Source organism: Manihot esculenta, chromosome 14, assembly GCF_001659605.2.
Source record: "Manihot esculenta cultivar AM560-2 chromosome 14, M.esculenta_v8, whole genome shotgun sequence".
Taxonomy (NCBI): domain Eukaryota; kingdom Viridiplantae; phylum Streptophyta; class Magnoliopsida; order Malpighiales; family Euphorbiaceae; genus Manihot; species Manihot esculenta.
Genome location: NC_035174.2, coordinates 5,796,353 through 5,815,158, shown reverse-complemented (window position 1 = coordinate 5,815,158; position 18,806 = coordinate 5,796,353). Strand labels below are relative to the sequence as shown.

Sequence of the window (18,806 nt, the reverse complement as noted above, 5' to 3'; positions counted from 1 at the left end):
TTTAAATTATTTATATAATTGAATATAAAAATTTAAAATTTTACGTTAATTATAATTATAACTAATATTTTTAATTTTAGACCACATTTTTTTAAATTTTATTGTAATTGTAGTTAAATCTTAAAATTGGTTTACATGTCAAATTCGTTATTGATTTACATTTTAAAATTAATATTAGTTAAATCCATATTTAAACTCTAAAAAGTCCTAATTTAAACTCTAAAAAATCCTAATTTAAAAATTTCTTAGATTTATGAAATCTAATTTATTATGAACCAAAAGATTTTCTAACTCATAAATAAATAAATTATTTTAATATCTTTTAAATGCTAGTTCATCTAAAAAAATTATTATTAATTTAAAAAAAAAAAAAAAGTCATTCTTAACCCGAAAACCGCGTAGGAATGTACGGACCCACTGATAACGCGCTTTGTGTGGGCCACACAGATGCCTCCTCTCCGTCTCTGTCTTATCGAAACGGAGTAATCAGTTTACTTTACTGTAAACGATTTCACTGCAGAAGGACGAGCCTCGAAGATGAGCGAAGAGCCAAAGCAGATGCCGCCAAACCCAGATAACGGATAGCAGCAACTAGGTACACATACCTCATACATATACATACACACATGCATCCATACATGTATATATACATGCATGACAGACCCACATCAGCTTCAAATCAGAAGCACAACACCAGAACTTTTTTTTTTTTTTTGGTTGTTGTTGGATGCAGGTAATTAAGTAGCAATTATTGCCTTCATATAAAATACCCGTTTTCGTTCTATCTGCACATAGATAATTGATTGCCTTCTTCCTCTTTTATTCTTCTTCCTGCGTGCCGCATGTTGGTCTCTTTGTCTCTTTCTGTTGTTGGCCTCGTTGATGATCGCTGTTTCTTTTTATTGCCTACCAGCAACAGATAGTGTTTTGCTGTTGATGTTGTTGGGGGTCGGGTTTGGTTTTGTTTTGGGTTGTCATAATGTCGCAGAAGAGGCAGCCTGAGGAGCCCAAGTCTCGTCCGGAAGGGAATAATACTGAGGAGAAGAGGAGGAGGTTTAATTTGAAGAAGTGAGTTTTTTTTTTTCTTAATTTGTTGGATTGTGATTTTATGAATGAGACGAATTGGGTTTTGTTCAGTTTCTAAACTTGATTGAGATTGTAATTACTAAGTTTGTGTTCTATGATGAAAGTTGAAACACAAGTCAAAACCTTGCCACCTTAGTTGAAATTGCTTGCAAGTGTGCTTTGCCCATGATGAGTATCGTTGAAATTTTATGAGAAAAATTTAAATTTTGGATGGACTTGATTACTGATTTTCTTTAAGCATGTTATTTAGAGAAATTGATTTTGGTTGTTCTGTTAAAGAGACATTAGGATCTCTAAATTGCACGGGGGAATGGTGCTTGTGAGTTCAATTAATGAATTTTCTACTTTGTGTATCAACTTCATGAAAATTGGTGTGAACTGTGCTTTTTGTAGTGGAACGTGAATGTATTTCTGTTGATAATTTTTGGTAATTAACAAACGTTTCTTTACAAAAGATCATTCTTGTCAATACCTTTTCTTTGGATCTTAATGGCTATTAAAAATTTTGCTTGTAATGGTTTTCTTGACTTGCTCTTTCAGCAACTAATTTACTTCTTTTTAATGTTAAGTGTGGTTCAGGAGGTGATTAAGATGCAATCAGCCCACCATTTGTTGGAACCAGTTTTGGAGCCATTGATTCGCAGGGTGGTATGTGTGTTCCCATGATAATTTATTAATCCACAATTTCCTTTGGAAAGGGATATGTTGGCAATTGAGCATATTTCTTTTTGCATGATGGGCTGGTGTCTTTTTCACTAAGTGAGGTTTTAAGCCACCTGGAACTCTAGGTTAAAATAGAGTTGCAATGAAAAGTAAACTGAAATTTGAAACATACACTTCAAGTTATTTCATGAGTGTCATGGGCATCATCAATTTCATGGAATTCATATTTAATTAAGAGTTTGTCAATCTTTTGTTCAATTTGCTTTAGCAATTGTAGATAACAGGAATGCTTGCAAATCCTATAGTTTAGTTAACTTGATGACCTCCCTTTTACTGTTGCTCTTTGTGAATAATACATGGAATCCTTTTGATTGTATATTGATGACCAGTCTTCCATATTTTGCATTTACAGGTCAAAGAAGAAATTGAATTAGCTCTTAAAAAACATTTGGCCAACTTTAAACGGTAAGAATCAATTTTCTGAAGGTTTTGAAAACTTTATCCATCCATGTGAGGGCACTAGGAAGAAGTAGCGAGAAATGTGTGCTCTTAGAAGCTAGTAATGTCTCTTAATCCCTGGCGCTACAGTCTTATAAGCAATTCTTTTTCCCTTCTTTTCTTTTTGTGTGCACAGAAATAATGGAGAAGAAAAAGATTATTCTGAATTAAGAAGCTTAAAACTGCAATTCTCAAACAACCTCTCTCTTCCAGTGTTCACTGGTGCTCGAATTGAAGGAGAAGAATATTCTGCCATAAAAGTAGCTTTAATTGATATTCTTACTGGGGAAATAGTTAATTCTGGCCCTGAAGCTTCTGCCAAGGTGGAAATTGTGGTTCTTGAAGGTGATTTTGATGGTGATGAGGGTGACAATTGGGCGCATGATGAGTTCAAGAATAACATTGTCAGAGAGAGAGAAGGAAAGAAGCCCCTTCTTACAGGAGATGTTTTTCTGAATCTAAGTGAGGGCATTGGTATAGTGGGTGAAATTTCATTTACAGATAATTCGAGCTGGACTAGAAGCCGTAGGTTCAGGCTTGGGGCAAGATTTGTGGATAATTTTGATGGAATTAATGTGAGGGAGGCAAAGACAGAATCTTTTATTGTCAGGGATCACCGAGGAGAATGTGAGTACTGATTCATGCATTCATATTTGATTAGTAAGGGTATAAATATCACAGAATCTAAAGCACTTTAGTTTTTACTTGCAAAATAAAAGTGAAAATTGAAACTCATTGGGGAAAAAAAAACTATTCTGTAGAATGGTCAGTCGGAATCATTCTGTGACTAAATATCTTAGAAATTGACTCCGATGAAACTATTGAAAATTATTTGATGAGCATGCTTATGAGATATGGCTATAAATGTGACTTTTACAAAAAGTGCCTCCCTCAGCCAGGGAGGTGGATGTCTTATTTAGACTTTCTGAATTGATAACATTGAGATACTGATGTTGGCTGTCAGGTAAACTGTATGAACTGATGCATTCTGGGAAGTCCAAAAGTTATGAGGAGAAAAGGTTTTAGTTTAGTAATCATGAGAATTAGATAGAAGTGAATTTTGTTTTCACCATTTGTTTTTGGTTGCAGTGTACAAGAAGCACCACCCTCCATCGCTGTTTGATGAGGTATGGAGATTAGAAAAGATTGGAAAAGATGGGGCTTTCCATAAGCGATTGAGTAGGGAAAATATCAACACTGTGAAAGATTTCCTGACTCAGCTCTTTATAGATCCTCAAAGGCTTCGCCACGTAAGATTTATTGCTTTTATCTCATAAGTTGTAATTTGTAAATTATACCTTTGTGATGCTTTTTATTATCTTCCATTCAAATTATTGGGGACCTAGCACAGTTTTCGTAAGTTATTTACTTTTCAGAATCCTGCATTTATGACCTCGTAATATTTTATTTTTAAATTGGAAAATAATAAAATGTCTTCTTGAAAGTCAGAAATTGGTTAAAGAAAAACCTTGCCTATTCATAACTGGAACGCCTTCTCAACTTAAGAAACTTATAAAGGAAATTGAGATTGTTTTGTTAGTGACTAAGTTGAAAGCAGTATCTTGATTGATGTCAGCACCTTATTTTTGTATAACTGATCAATACCAATAAGCATGTATGCTTTAAATTTCACCGTGGCCGACACCTCAAGCCCATGTAAGGTGGAAATATTTTATCATTGTCCTTGGCTGCTAGGCACTTCTCCAAGGATGAAAATTGAGAACCAGAAACTGAGAACTGAAATAAACTTGACCTCAGTTTGCCATGTTTTGTGTCCATGCCTCATTAAGGTTTTGCGTCTTTCTTGAATAAGTTTAGCTACTGTGATTTCTTAAGATGAAGATTTTAATGGGTATGTGCAGGTTCTTGGCACAGGTATGTCCGCTAAGATGTGGGAGGTAACTGTAGAACATGCACGGACATGTGTGCTGGATAAGAAAATGTATTTATACTGCACTCCTGGTTCTCAACCGAAAAGTGGTGTGGTCTTCAATGTTGTGGGACAAGTTATGGGGCTCCTTTCTGATTGCCAGTATGTTCCTGTAGATAAGCTGTCTGAAACTGAGAAGGTACGCCAACTCTTTTAACCTCAACTTTTATTTTATTTAGTACTTGTTTTTCTATTTTTTGGGCTTCTCAGGGTCAATTTTGCCATCAGGTTGATGCTCAAACTTTGGTAATTGCTGCATTTGAACACCCTGAGGATGTTATCTCTTTTGATGATGAAGCTTCTCTTGTGGATGGCTCTTCCCACTTGTCCAACATTCCTTACCCCTCACATTCGCCCAGGACAGAGAATTCTAATGGAAGCAAGGTTTTGGCTTCACACAAGATGGGTGGATTTGATTATCCACAGCCAAATGCTGCTTCTCCAGATATCATTTCATCTATGTATTCTGTTGGGGGTGTGAGTAGCTTGGATGATTATTCTTTGCACAGTATTGAAAATATGGGTCTTAGATATGATCAGACACTGAGTTTCCCAGGCCAAGTCTCCAACCCTCTCTTATGTGACACTGATGCCATGACTCAAGCTTTCTGTGATGAGGATCATCTGCGGTTTTTTGATACAGATCTGCAGTCTCAAAATCTTAGTCTGGAACCCCCAGCTGATTTACAAAGTGCTCTGGATGGCTTCCTATTGACGCGTTCTACAGCTGTTGCAGTTGATAAGGCTCAGAGAAGATGGACAAAGATCTCTAGTGTGTTGAAATGGTTCTCTATTAGGAGACATGTGGCTTCAAAAAAGACTCGTGTTAGAGAATTTCATAGATATTAGTTGAATACAGAAAAAGTTACCATCAAATGGCCGAATATAGTATCAGACAGTGCTGCCTGAGTAAAAATTTTGTGTGCAGTTTTCAAGTCAAGTGGGCGTCAGAAGTTGTAGATACATCTGATTTATATGTCCTGGCCATGCCGTGGAGTTTAATCTTTTCTTTTGACATTAGACTGTACATAGGTAGATGCAATGCGTTGCTCAAGTTCAAGCCTGAATACAAGAGTTAAAGCTGCAAAAAACAGTTATGCTTCAAATTATGTAGCTTTCATGTTATTATCATTTTGTACTTGTGCATTTCTGCAATAAAAGCAATTGAATATTTTTTCAATATCCATCCATCTGTGATGAGCACTGTATGCTATTTGTTACGTTGAACTGCTCATTAGCACCATTCATGGCATGCTGAGGTGAAATTTTTGTGGCATCTTGAAATTTTCATTTCAGATAAGGCCACAACTATCAGTTTGCTTTTATCCATCTTTTGGCAGGTAGGGATAATGGGTTTCGCCACCCAAAATTCTCAACGCAGAAAGGATGTTGTTAATAGTGACTCTTTGTATAACAACATTTATTTTCATCATCAATTTGTCATAGAGAATTTTAAGTTTTAATCGAGCCCATCTCTGATGGTTTTGATGGAGGAGGCTTCAAGAAATCCTCAGATGTAGGGGCGTACCTGACCATTGCCTGAATGGCTGGCTAGACTGGACAACCAAATTTAACAGAAACAATTAACAAAAAAGAAGATTCAAAACAAACTGAAATACACGAAGCACCCAACTACATTCAAACCGAATAAAAAAAACCACTGGAAGTCACAAGAAGGAAAGCTAGCCTCAAATGCAAATATTGGAGAAGAAAACCGAAAGGAAGTAGGCGGTGGCATATGAGCCGAGACAATGAATAACAGTGGGTGATGGGAAAAGAGATGAGAACTATGAGTCAAATCATGGAGCCACTTTTGGTATAAGAACGATATACAAGTCTGAGATTTACAGTAGCATTTGTGTAACATATCGTATTACATCACTACTAGTAGGATATATTATCGAGAATATCCACCACTATCAGAAAGGAAGACACCTTTTTCTTTAGTTGTGGCAGCTTCTGGATATGAGCTCAAGACCAAGTTCAGAACATGATGTAATTAAAAGTTGATCAAACTATAGAGATTCTGTTAAAAAATCCTAATATCTGGTTCTTTGAAGGGAGTTCACATCTTACAAGCACTGTCATCATTGCATATTTCACCCTGCAAGAAAACAGAAAGCCGTGTGTAAACCAACACCAAATAACTTCCAGTGCACTTGCTTAAGAGAGTGACTGTTATTTTGATTTTCTGATTAATCTCATAAAAACTGAAAACTACATAGAGATAAGAAAACAAATGCTAACATTTAAGATGTTGGAGAATTCTATCCAGTGCACTTGCTTATTACCTTCTTTTTTCTTGCTTCCAATACTTCTTCTAGAGGTGGTCGGCCTAAGACCAAAAAATGCCATTGACATTAAACAACTGAAGTCTTCCACTGAGAAAAAGAAATAACAGAATTCTAGTAGCCATGAATCAAGTCAAGAAGCAAATACTGCTGTTACCAGTAATTTGAAGACGATATTTAGCCCAAACACCATATACAGCATCAGCTATTGATGCAACCTAAAAATAGCATGATGTTGTCAATAATAAAACATTATTGAGAAGAAAAGGAATCAACAGATGATTATATGAGACTTACAGGTTCATATTTAGTAATGGCATACACCCATCCAAGACCAACTTCTTCATATAATCTTCTAAATGCCTGAAGTTGTCAATAACATCAATTGTTTTGGAAATAGCTCAACTTATATGGGTTTCGCAATCTATAGATTAATAAGAGCAAAATCATGTTGTTCTGATAATGTCACTAAATCTATAACTGAACCTCTTCTATAGAACAGCAATAGTGACATCAAGAAGTTTTTTTTTAATCAGTTCATGGAGAACTTGAGCTAGAGTTCAAGCTCAAATATCAGTAGCTGATATTTAGCTTTTACAGTTTACTTGATCATCCACTAACTTCACAAAATCCTAAACCTTATAGCAGCAAGATTCATGGAAACAATTAGTAGGACACATTAAGGAGGACATAGCAACAGGACTACTAATCTGAAAGCAGACTTGATGGACAAAGGCTAAGAATGGAGGCATACTTCAACATCTGTGACCACAGTTCCATCAGAAAGGACTGCATGAATTCTTCCCATAACCTACAAAATGAACTACACTCGTCACTGTCACCAGGCACACATAACAAAATGCTGCTCTAAAGTTTGCTAAGCATCAAAACAATGTGCAGTTAGTCAAGCATCACGACTTAGAGGAAAACCGAAAAAATCTAGCCAATAAAACAGTATCAAGTAATAATCAGATTCAATGAGTAGGTTTTTTAAGATAAGTACCCATAATGGACTTGGTTTCTATCTTTATTTTTTTTTAATCCTATCATCATCTCCTTTTGATACAGATCGCATGTGAGCATGAGCAGATTCATGGTCGAGTTACTTACCGTTTTGTAATCTAGGCCTTGATTGTCCTCTGCTGAGTAATCCTCTGCACTTATATCAACAAACTTTATAGTGCCATAGCTTTTATTCCTCTCCCTAAGCATATTGACCTGTCAATATAATTAAGCTAATAAACAAATAAGGAAACAAAGAAAGAAATAAAATAGCAGGAATGAGAGCTAAGTGCAGACCTCGCGCATGCAAAGAGGGCAATCTCCATCGTATAGCATTTTAATTTTCCAGTTCTGCTGCGATTCTTCCTTCTCATCTTGTTTCTTGGTGGTTATAGGATCCACGGTTGCCTCATGTATTGCACGAATTGAATCCCTGAATCCTGGAAAGAGACCATCTACATTTACATGACAATAGAGCAACTGCAACAATCGAAAAAACTTTCTTACAACGATTCTTTTGACGTCATATATTAAAGAGGTTCTGAAACAGTCCCAAAAACCAACCAAACTCAAAGTTCTTTCTAATGAGCATGTAAACTAATATTTTTTTTTTTCTAATAGAAAAGAGCCCATCAATAAATGAAATGAAATCACATATAAAAGATGAAATTAAAGAGAAAGTCAATCACAGAGGGTGATTGATCACCAGTTTTCAAAGTGGGATATGATGTAAATCTTCCCTGGAGAGGAGGTGAAGAGGAATGATGAAACCTGAGGCTGAGATAGCGAGGAATTGAAAGAATAGATGATGGATGATTAAATTTTCTTGCACTAATGCATGCAACGGCAGCTCCTCTCAACGCCATTTTCTTCTCATGTGGTTTCCAAGCTTTTGGTTTGAGCTCGTAGAATGAAACTGTTTTAAGGCAACTGCTTCAGATACGTGGCAGACGGGGCTTCACCAAAATCACATTTTTATACGAAGAAGAAAAGAAAGAGGAAAGTATACAGGGGCACCACTGCAAAATCCATTATTTCAATTTTTAAGGAGAGATTTCCTGGTGGGTCAGCCATTCTGATCACGCTCCCCATCATTTTTTCTCGTGAAGAAGGAAAAAAAAAAAAGGCATTCTTGCTCAATAATTCCACCATCTCTTCTCGTTTTCGGTCTCACTCTCAGGTAATTTGTTCTTATGATTATATCTGATCGATGTTTTTCTGATTGATTTGTATTTGATTTAGCTATTCCTCTTACCGTTTCTTCTCTTTCGTAATTCGTAAGGCTCAGGACGCACTCTCTCTTTCGCGTCCTGGATTCGACGTCGAACCCGGGCCTCGCGAAAAAGCTGTGTGTTTCTCCTTTCTCAATCTCTCCCTCACAGTTTCTTTTTCTCAGTCATGACTTGCTATTGCTTAATTGCTTAGGTTTTTGAAAACCCTTTTTTTGGGGTGAAAAGATGTTTTATTCTTCATTTTTATGACTATTTAAGTATCTTCAAAGAAAGGGTCTTTCCGCTGTAATGTCTTATGGATATCAAGATTTTCCCTTCGAGTAAATCGCTTGCGACATTTCAGTCTAGTATAATGTATAATCTTTTAGATAATAAGAGTTCTTGAATTTCGATTGTGCTGGCTTGATTGTTGATCCATCATCTGAATACCAACTTGGTCCAGTGACATGCTTTGGATATCTTTTGGTTTCGCGTATGATTAACGACCTTTTTTTTTGTGTTAAGGGACAAAATAGTGGCACCTGAGGGCACAGCTGGGATGGTGGAACTGGGATTTCCTGGTCTTATTGGAGCTTTTTGAGTCATCACTTGCATTCTATGCTTTGATGAAATAACATGGCTTCATTTTCTTTTTGTTTTAAGACATGGTATCTATTCCTTTCTCACTCTTAGAAAGTCATTTAAGTGGGGTTTCTGCATGAAGATAATGCTAGCTAAGCACAAGCTGTCTGAAGACTCTAAACTATATGACTTTTGTGAAGGAACTTTTCGTATTTTAACCTATAAATGTCCAACCGTACCTGCATTATTTTGTTGTTGTGCAAATTAATGTGTAAACTCAACTTGGCATAGTGTCACTTGGGGTGTTTTTAATTCATGAGCTCTGTGGTTCTAAATCTACATATTGCAGCTTTTGGCAGAAGACCCAGCCCTCAAGCGATTCAAATCCCATAAGAAGAGTGTGGGGAGGGTTAAAAGAGTTCCAGACGGTCTTATAATTGGATTTGGTAGGTTACATGTCCTTTTGATGCCCTAATCACATGCATGTTCTTTTTCTTGTCCACTTTCTGCACCTTGCTTATTTGCAGCTGTATAAGACACCTTTGCCATTGAATGTGCCTTTATATTTAGCAAATATCACCCGTAGGGCTGAGCAAATTTAAAAAGGTTTGCCTGCTTGTTGAAGTATGAATTGCTATAAGAAGGTTTTATTTCCTCCTCTTTAGATGTTTGCGAAGACTTGACTGCACTGCATATGCAAGCTCCATATCCTCCCTACAAGGGTAACATTTGTTCCCATTGAAAGCTTTTTATGTCGGTCATGGTAGTAAGAACACAAAAACCACCTTTCCTGATTGTGAAATTTCGTTTGAGCAGCCATTAGCAACAACATTTTCTATTGTGTTGACTGCTCAAATGTTATGCCGCCTTCTCATATCATGAATGGCTTTGTGATAAATTAACCGCATGTGTGTCTCATAACATCCACTTTTTTACTTTGACTTGTCTTTGAAGTTTATATATATATGTTTACACAGTGATGTTAGATTTTGTTTGCCTTTTATGTCTGTGAGTACTCTTACATTGCGTGTCTACCGCAGCCTTGTGCCTTCAAGTTTGTGCAGTTGTTTTAATGCGGGTGGTAGATAGAAATGAAGAAGAGGAACGTGCTTGGTGGATAGAAAAGCAGAAGAGGGAAGTGCTTGAATGAGCAGTTATTGCTGATGACAACATTGGATGTTTCATGATTTTGTTTGTTTTTAAGTGGAATAATCCCCAGCTTCTTGTAAACGAATTCTTGTTCTGCTGTGTCCTATAACCTGAGACCTGGTTACTGGTCTTGGATTATGAACAAGGAAATTTATGTGAAAAGCATGTTTCTTGCTTTACCAATTTTGATAGATAAAAGAAAGACTGAGAGAAGTACCAGGTTTAATTCGAGGAAAACTAGAGCCTCCAAGATAGACAAGCTAACAGAAGCTTTTGTTTGGATGAGAAAAATTATGTCCCCTCCCCTTTATTGATAGTCCTCTTTTATACAGAAAAAGGTAACAAATTCAGCTAAAAATTAACTGTTATAGATCAGCTAAACAACGTTAAAAATGGGTTTGTTTTCATTTTTTAATTTAATGAACCATTTATAATTAAGTACGGATTTATTTGAATTTTGTTCTTCCAAAATAAATTGCTCCAAACAAGACATTAATATTTGACTGAATTAAAAAAGTACAATATGTATATATAACTATGGAAAATATATGTGATTCATAACCATTGTAATTTAATTAATTGTGTCATTATTATAATTTATTAGGTTCATCATCGTGACGTTAAATGAATTTTAAATATAATTAATAAAAAATAATTACTTCAATAGTAAGTCCATACTCAAACCGATGAGTTTATGAGCTTAGTCAACAAGATAAATAACGTTTAATTTTCCTCAGAATTAATTAGATATCAATAAATTAAAAATCAAATTTCAAATCTGAATTTGAATTGAGCTTAACGTTCATATATTTCGTTTAAAATAACTTTCAGATTTTTTTTGTATTTTTTATATTTGAATCACTCAAGAAAATAAATTACTAGAAATTTTTTTAATTAAAAAATTAAGTCATTTTTCGAGAAAAAATTTTAAAATTATTGTTTCTGAAATAAATTATTTTTGTTTTTTCAATTATTCCTACTGGATGTCGATACTAAATTATGAAAAGGTTAAAATATAACAACGTTTGATTTTCAATGATAATGAATTTATATAAAAAATACAACGATTTTAAGATAATTTAAAAAGAAAAGATGAATAATAGTTTTGAAATTGCGGGAATAATATTTATAATTATATTGAAAAAATTAGAATAAAATTCCAACCAGAAATCCAGGCTGGCCCCGCATTGCCATGCCCATTTCCTGCCTCGTCTTTGAACGTTCTTAAATTAAATTAGGTGGGAAAGGAGAGGAATATGGACGGCGTCCAGCTTTCGGTTGTTGGTAGGCTCCAAAGATGATTGATGATTGAGAAGTTTTTCAAAAATAATTTTTTTTAAAACAAAATTCTAATTGCAAAATATTTATAAGTTTTGGTCTGTCATTATAATAATCCAGTCCAACCTATTTTTGTTAATTAATTTCATTCTTTTATGCCAAAAGCAAAAATAAAAAATAATAAAATGTCAATCGGATGACTTTTGCAATGATGAAATAATATGAAAAAAAAACTGCAATTAGCAAAATATACTTAATTTTTTTTAGGGTAAATTATTATCATATATATCTATGAGATTTAATTTATTTAATTGAAATATTTTCATATTTTTATTCCATTAATTATTAAAAATATCCAATTAATTTATTATTAGAGAATATCAAAAAGACTATTGCTCTCATTCCAAATAAATTCTTAAATTTTGCACCAGACATAATTTTAATCACATCATTCTTTTCCTATCAATATGCAATCAATCTCTTTTTCCTTCATTATTTAGAGTCAATAATATTGTTATCTCAAGTGTTTAAGTCTAAATAATTTAGACGAATATTTTTAGTGATTAATAAAATAAAATTATGAAAATATTTTAATGTAATATTAAAAATAAATATATATTTTAATTAGATAAATTAAATTTCATGAATATCATTGTAATTTATTTAAAAATAAATAAATAACTTAAATAGGAAAGTTAGTTTAGGCAGTGGAGACCTGAATTTAAATACAGAATTATTTATTGTACCAACCTATGAATGAAATAAATTTATTTTCTAATTGACTAATAAACGCGTGACACATGGAAACCAATAACCATCCAGCCGGAATCTATAATAAACCCAAAAGAAATCAGAGGAGAAGGGAGCTTTTTTTCTTTAAAAAAAAAAAAAAGAAAAAAGAAGAAGAAAAATGAAGGTGGAGAATCATATGTCACTATTATCTATCTCCTCTATTTCTATACTTCCAATTTTAAACCCACCGTTTTAATTTTTACTGATAAATTTAAAGATATAAAATTAAAGCAAGAAAAATGGCAAAAATTATAGTAAGACAAATGTATAATTTTAAAAAAAAAATCAAAAATTTTCCCTTTAATTTTTTATTTTCGCTTTTAATATTATGATCTAAAATTAAAATTTTTTTATTATAAATGTGAACCAAATTAATAATAACTAAAAGGAAAAAATCTATATCATTATGGGGGCGTTGAAATTGAATCTTTTACAAGGATTAAATAACACGCGCCTCTTGTAAAATTTGACGCTCATGTCTGAATGTAGGTGCATTAGGTAATTTGCGCCTGAAGGAGGTTGAAATTTACTGTCTGCTTCCCCAATAGGAGAGTGACACGTGCTCTGCCAGACATTAGTAAAGTAATTTACTAAATTTTTGCCTCATAAAATTACAAAAATGCCACGTATGTTTCTATTATGTACAAAATTTGAAAGTCTATCCAGACAGTGAGGTTCTTCCAGAAAAAAAAAAAAAAAAGAGATGTGTATTTAATATTTATCTCTCAGCTGTGAATCTGAGAATTTTGAAAGTCTTCTCTTTATCGGCAATCATCTGAAAAAAGACGCTACAGAGTTTCTCCCAATTCAGTTGATATCCACTTGGGTGTGGAAGATACATAGAGGAAGAGAAGCTAAGGAGACAGGTTCATCAAATATGGCAACATTTGGAGGGACAACCCAGAAGTGTAAGGCATGTGAGAAGACTGTATACTTGGTGGATCAGCTTACCGCCGACAACAAAGTCTATCACAAGGCTTGTTTCAGGTGCCACCACTGCAAGGGTACCCTTAAGGTCAGAACCCACCTTTTTTTCTTCTCACCTATGTGTAGTTCCTTCAGACATACATGTAGAAGAACTCGTGCTCAAATCAGAGAAAGAATCAAAGATGGAAACTTTCTCTTGAATTTCATCATTTTGATATGCTATGTTCATGTCTTTGCTGTTGATAATGTTCAACGATGCGTATACTCTCCTTTAAGTTTAGTCATTTGTGTGATTTTGGATGATGATCATGATTCATGAGTTTGTTGAACGGTATATAATTAAAAGGACTTTATGACGCTGGTTTCTTCATGTATATCATGGATTAGATGTGTTAATGAGTCTGTTGGTAGATGATACTAGTTAATCGCGCTGATCTATGCGCGAAACCTTCTGATTTTCGATTGATTATGTATTACTTGAGTACTTAAAAAAGGGTTTCTTTAATTGGATTTTTGTTTATAGGGTTTGGTTCTTTCTCATCACATGACCAACTCAGCTGGATGGTTGTTTCCATATCAATGCTTTCTGTACTGGTTGGAAAGTGATATGTTAGCTTCATCTACTTGGTCTATAAATTCATCAGTAAATTCTGATTTTAAGCAGTATAGGGGTGCGTCCCACAGGCAACCACTCAAACATACACTTTGAAAAGTTGAGAAGCAACGTCTTCTGTTTACTTTTGCTGGTCCCCAGTGGGTAGTTGGGAAGAGAGAGATTAGAAGAAGGGGATTTAATGTATTTTGAATCCACGGAACAAAAACTGTCTTTAAACGTATCAAAATTTAAGCATAATGGGGGGAATATATTTGATGCATGTGTATCTCAATGTTAGAACTTGGTTAGAATATCAAGGGAAAACTCTGCAATCCAATGGACATTTATAGTGTAGTTGCTGAAGCAATTTGTTTTAGTTGACATCTGTTTTGTGTGAATGTTATTGGTACGGTGATCTGCAAGGCTGGAGCGTCACATAGAAAACATTACTGGCAATTCCCCCACCTCCCTTCTTTCTACCCCATACCAAGTGCTGTCAATTAATTTGGAGAAAGAAAATTCATGTTTTGTTTCTTTTTTAATTAGCTGCATGATTTTGCCTTGGGAACATGATACGTGTTGATCTTCGCCCTTGCTAATTTCTCCAACAATATTGTCAATCTTAAAATCATCAAAATTTGGGTTTATTTCCTTCTCAAACCTTGGCATCATTTATGATTCCAACTTTAATGTGTTGATTGTTTTCATAATCTATCAACTTTTTCACCAAAAATTTATTACTGTTGTGCGTCAATAATCTAAATTTTATGTTGGTGATGGGGATTGATCACATAGAGTAGCCACAGTTGGTGATTGAAGAATCTTAAACTGGTAATGCCTTAGGATTGCAGATACCTAATATTGTTAAAACTTGAATGGAATTGAGTTTGAAGTTATACTGGTAATCTCAAGATGCTGGACATATTTGGGAATCCTCCATCTCTGCTTGGCTTTAAAATATGATTAAGTTGCACCTAGAACTTGGTGCCCATGTCTGTATGCATACAATGGACTATGACCTTTATGTTCTGTTTGATGTTCTGTATGGGATCTTGATCCTTTCTTCTATGCTTTTTCAGCTGAGTAATTACTCCTCCTTTGAAGGTGTTTTGTACTGCAAGCCTCACTTTGATCAACTGTTTAAGATGACTGGAAGCTTGGATAAAAGCTTTGAAGGTGATTAATGGTTATTAAGTGTTCTAATGCATAGATGTTCTAATGTCTTCTTTTCATCTTTTTATGTACTAGTTTTCTCCTTTTCTCTTCTCTAGGCACTCCAAAAACTGTTAGAGTTGACAGATCTGCCGATCAGGTATTATATCTTAACTTTCTCAATTGTATTAATTATAATGTAGAAATATTTCACAATTAATTAGTTGAGGTCTAAAATGATTCTCAAGATGATAAACATTGTACATGAAATCATGTGTGCAGGTCAATAGCAACAGCAAAGTTTCAAGCCTGTTTGCTGGAACTCAGGACAAATGTGTTGCTTGCAAGAAAACCGTATATCCACTTGAAAAGGTAATGTGGCAAGTTAATGTGGTAGGGGTCGTATTGTGTGCTATACAGTTCAAACTCATAATTGAACAATTTTTTTTTCATAATAATTTGATGATTCTGGCCGCATGAAAAGAGCCATTTTGTTGTTTCATGCAAACAGGGACTGGATCTGGTCCACGTATGTCAAAATTAGAGAGTAAATAATCTGTTCAAATGAATGGAGTAGATTGTTTACTTGTTCTTTGAGCACAATTAATGCAAATGGAGATGAATATTATAAAAACTCAATCCTGCATATGGATGAATTCTGTAAGCACAGTATAGAAACTCAATTTTGAAAAAGTTTGATTAAAGCTTGAACAAATGAGGCAAAACTTTGTGTTGGCCTATGAGCTTGATACTTGTACGTCAATCTCTTTGAGTCATATGCTTCTCCTTTATTATACATAATGAAACTTGAACACAAAACCTGATCCGGAAAAAATTCTGGTCCTAGCAAACTTTTTCCTTCATGTTTTTGATGTTCCAAGACACATAGACATAATTCTGAATTCTTGGAAAAATAGAAGTAGGATGTTTTGCGTGGTTGTCTTACTCCAGCTCTCTGCTTCTTTCAGGTGGCAGTCGATGGTTCATCTTATCACAAGGCCTGTTTCAGGTGCACCCATGGAGGCTGTGTAATCAGCCCATCGAACTATGTAGCCCACGAGCATCGTCTCTATTGTAGGCACCACCACAACCAACTCTTTAAGGAGAAGGGAAATTTCAGCCAACTTGACAGGCAAGACCAGGCTAAACCGGTGACTGAGACTGCAGCAGCAGAGTGAGAATGTAAATTTTTCACAAAACTTGGAAATGTGTGATCCCTCAAGGAGTTTGATGCAATTGTCAAAGTACGCTTTAAAGGTTATTGCTATAGTATGTTATATGAGGAAAAAGATGTTCAGTTGCGGAGTTCCAGCTTGTTGATAACCTTTTTTGAGTGTGAGTTTTGAATGTTTAAGTAGACTTTTTGGTGTTACAGCACTTTCAATAAACCATAAACTTAAAGCATAAGACTTATATATTTGTTTTGAAGTAAAGATTTGACATGCTTTAATTTTTTATGATTGGTGCCTCCATTCTCCTTCTTCATCAACAAACTTTCTGTAGCATGCCAAAGCAAATGCCTTTATTAGGATAACGAGTTCATGTCTCAGAGATGAAAGATTTTGAATCCAATTTTCTTTGTGGGTTTGATCGAATTAAAGCTGTCTCCATATTTTGATCAAACAACCCAAGGAAACATGCTTTGTTAAACAAAAGCTCACCTTTCTGATCTTGTTATTGAAAAACATGAGTCCTTTACGATAATAGCCACTAGAACATGCGATATATAGTACAAGAAAGGAGATAAACAACCCATTTAGGTTTCTAAATTTCTATCCTTATCCTTGTGGACAATACAGCCATTTTTTACATCGTCAGCTTGGTCTGCTATAGGATGAGTATGAGGCCAGATTTGGAATCTAGTGTCAATTTTAGAGATTCAGCTAAAAGAGAATACAAAGATCTCTTATTCACAAGTTATAGCATGGAAATAAGAGCTAGAGATGATCTCATTTTCATGCTTTCAAAGAAGGAACCTGTTCCTTGCAAAAAGTTATGGCTAATTATCAGAAGCGTGGCTCTAGTTCCAATCACCAGCATCATCTCTAAAGGGCTGTGAAAGTTCAGCCTGTATTCTCCAAAAGAGAATAGTTGTGAACAAAAATTGGCATATAACTGCTTGGACTAAGAAACTTGAGCTACCATGAGAGTAGCAATAAGAGTCAATTATGGTACATCTGTTTTGGTAGGTGTTATTCTCAACTATTAATTGGGAGGCTGAGCCTGTGAGGAAGATATTAATGACCCAGCAAGCTCAATCAGGTATGCTATGGCCTACATTCTCTATTCATTGCTTCACAACTCATTAATCTGATTCTAATATTCAATGATTGTTCTAAGTGGAGACAAATTCTGTATAGTGCTATAGATTTGGTAGATATTGGCAAACAATAGTTGATGGCCCCACACGTAGAAGATTTCTAAGTTCTTTCAGGTACCCTTGCAACTTGCAGACAAACAAGTAATATTATTACAAAATATTTCCTAATTTCTCTATAATAAACCGTGTAGAAATATTTTCCTTCTTATGTCTCCTTTCAGAACCAGCATATAAGCTCTATTTGGCATCAATTTTAAAAGGAATGTTATTATTTTTAGCTCAGTCAAAACACTATTATTTATTAGCTAATTATTATAAAAACAGCTATTCGCTGCTAAAACAGTTAATATTTTCAAACATAGCCATATACTTAGAGAATGCGGTAATGGAGAGTTGGTTGGAGTTGTCCTTGTCCTACTTCAAATGTTGCTATGAAAGAATTATTATGCATACCATTAGGCTATTAAATGAAAGAAAAAGGGAAAATCTTTTGCTTTTGTAGCAATTATCTGGTCTGTATTGCATGTTGAATATGTAAAGAGAAGAGAGAAATGCAACAAATGATGTAATGTTTTAGCATTAAGAAAGAGTCCCACTTCTTTTAATGCACTGAAAATTATCGATGTAATGATTGTTTCAAAGTCAAAAATGTACAGATCCAATAATCATCGTAGGTATATCTTTGTGATCTTTCTGCTTGAATCTTGTTAGGTCAAATACTGATTAAATTATTCTAAAGCTCTTCTCTATACCCTTATCAATTTCCCTAAACATCCATCCCAGTTCTTCATCTGGGAAGAAGGATCAGCTAATAATGACTAGGTGTTAACTTGTATTAAGAGAATTCTTTTACACACTAATCTCTAACATTTTAGTGTTAATGTAGTTCAGAAGAACAGATATAGAACATGGGATATATATTATTGTCGGTTCAACCTCAATCTTTAAATGAATATCAAATCCATTTATTATTTTAACCCATTTGTTATTAGCGTTTTAGTAATCTAGATGTGAATCTGAACCACCTGGGTATTAAATATTCAGCTTCTCTCCAGACCATTCTTGTTCCTTGGCAACTAGCTGGCCAGGCAATTGCCGGAAATATCTTTGTTTCCATCACGTCTGACGTAAGATATCATAGCCAAACATATATATTTATATTTGGGCTTTCCTTTCTCTTTTCTCTTTTTCTTTTTTTTTTTAATTTTGAGAAATTTTAATGACATCAATTAGAGACTGAGATTCTAAATTTTGATCCAGGATATCTGAAATTTTCTTTGTTTTTTCTTTGAATCTCATCTAGAAAAATAAAATCTTTTGTTTCTGTTCT

The 18,806-nt window shown here is 34.4% G+C and overlaps 4 protein-coding genes across 8 annotated transcripts; 3 read left to right on the top strand and 1 right to left on the bottom strand.

Annotated features, from left to right (window-relative positions):
• Window positions 1-465: 465 nt before the first annotated feature.
• On the top strand, window positions 466-5,357 carry LOC110630838 (calmodulin-binding protein 60 A). 4 transcript variants are annotated; one of them, XM_021778438.2, is made up of 8 exons: window positions 466-595; window positions 914-1,068; window positions 1,656-1,734; window positions 2,162-2,214; window positions 2,384-2,874; window positions 3,337-3,497; window positions 4,110-4,316; window positions 4,406-5,357. In XM_021778438.2, the coding sequence occupies exons 2-8, from the start codon at window positions 980-982 to the stop codon at window positions 5,024-5,026; spliced, it is 1,701 nt and encodes a 566-aa protein (XP_021634130.1). In that variant the 5' UTR covers window positions 466-595; window positions 914-979; the 3' UTR covers window positions 5,027-5,357. The 4 variants fall into 4 exon arrangements, with proteins under 4 accessions (XP_021634130.1, XP_021634135.1, XP_043806206.1 ...); XM_043950271.1 differs by lacking the exon at window positions 466-595 and adding an exon at window positions 611-733; XM_021778443.2 differs by lacking the exon at window positions 914-1,068 and having other exon boundaries at window positions 551-595.
• A 610-nt stretch (window positions 5,358-5,967) lies between these two features.
• On the bottom strand, window positions 5,968-8,473 carry LOC110630839 (uncharacterized protein At5g50100, chloroplastic). Of its 2 annotated transcripts, XM_021778444.2 has the most exons (8): window positions 8,177-8,473; window positions 7,768-7,910; window positions 7,579-7,686; window positions 7,223-7,279; window positions 6,766-6,831; window positions 6,626-6,686; window positions 6,469-6,512; window positions 5,968-6,281 (listed from the first exon to the last, which is right to left on the bottom strand). In XM_021778444.2, exons 1-8 carry the CDS (start codon window positions 8,334-8,336, stop codon window positions 6,243-6,245), a joined length of 678 nt encoding a protein of 225 aa, XP_021634136.1. In that variant the 5' UTR covers window positions 8,337-8,473; the 3' UTR covers window positions 5,968-6,242. The 2 variants fall into 2 exon arrangements, with proteins under 2 accessions (XP_021634136.1, XP_021634137.1); XM_021778445.2 differs by lacking the exon at window positions 7,223-7,279.
• LOC110599851 lies at window positions 8,346-10,595 on the top strand. The gene is made up of 6 exons (XM_021736441.2): window positions 8,346-8,358; window positions 8,397-8,650; window positions 8,753-8,818; window positions 9,613-9,709; window positions 9,929-9,985; window positions 10,304-10,595. The coding sequence occupies exons 1-6, from the start codon at window positions 8,346-8,348 to the stop codon at window positions 10,411-10,413; spliced, it is 597 nt and encodes a 198-aa protein (XP_021592133.1). The 3' UTR covers window positions 10,414-10,595.
• Window positions 10,596-13,132: 2,537 nt separating this feature from the next.
• LOC110599932 (LIM domain-containing protein WLIM1) lies at window positions 13,133-16,613 on the top strand. Its single transcript, XM_021736558.2, has 5 exons — window positions 13,133-13,497; window positions 15,084-15,180; window positions 15,276-15,316; window positions 15,439-15,528; window positions 16,125-16,613. The coding sequence occupies exons 1-5, from the start codon at window positions 13,360-13,362 to the stop codon at window positions 16,332-16,334; spliced, it is 576 nt and encodes a 191-aa protein (XP_021592250.1). The 5' UTR covers window positions 13,133-13,359; the 3' UTR covers window positions 16,335-16,613.
• The last annotated feature ends 2,193 nt before the right edge of the window (window positions 16,614-18,806 follow it).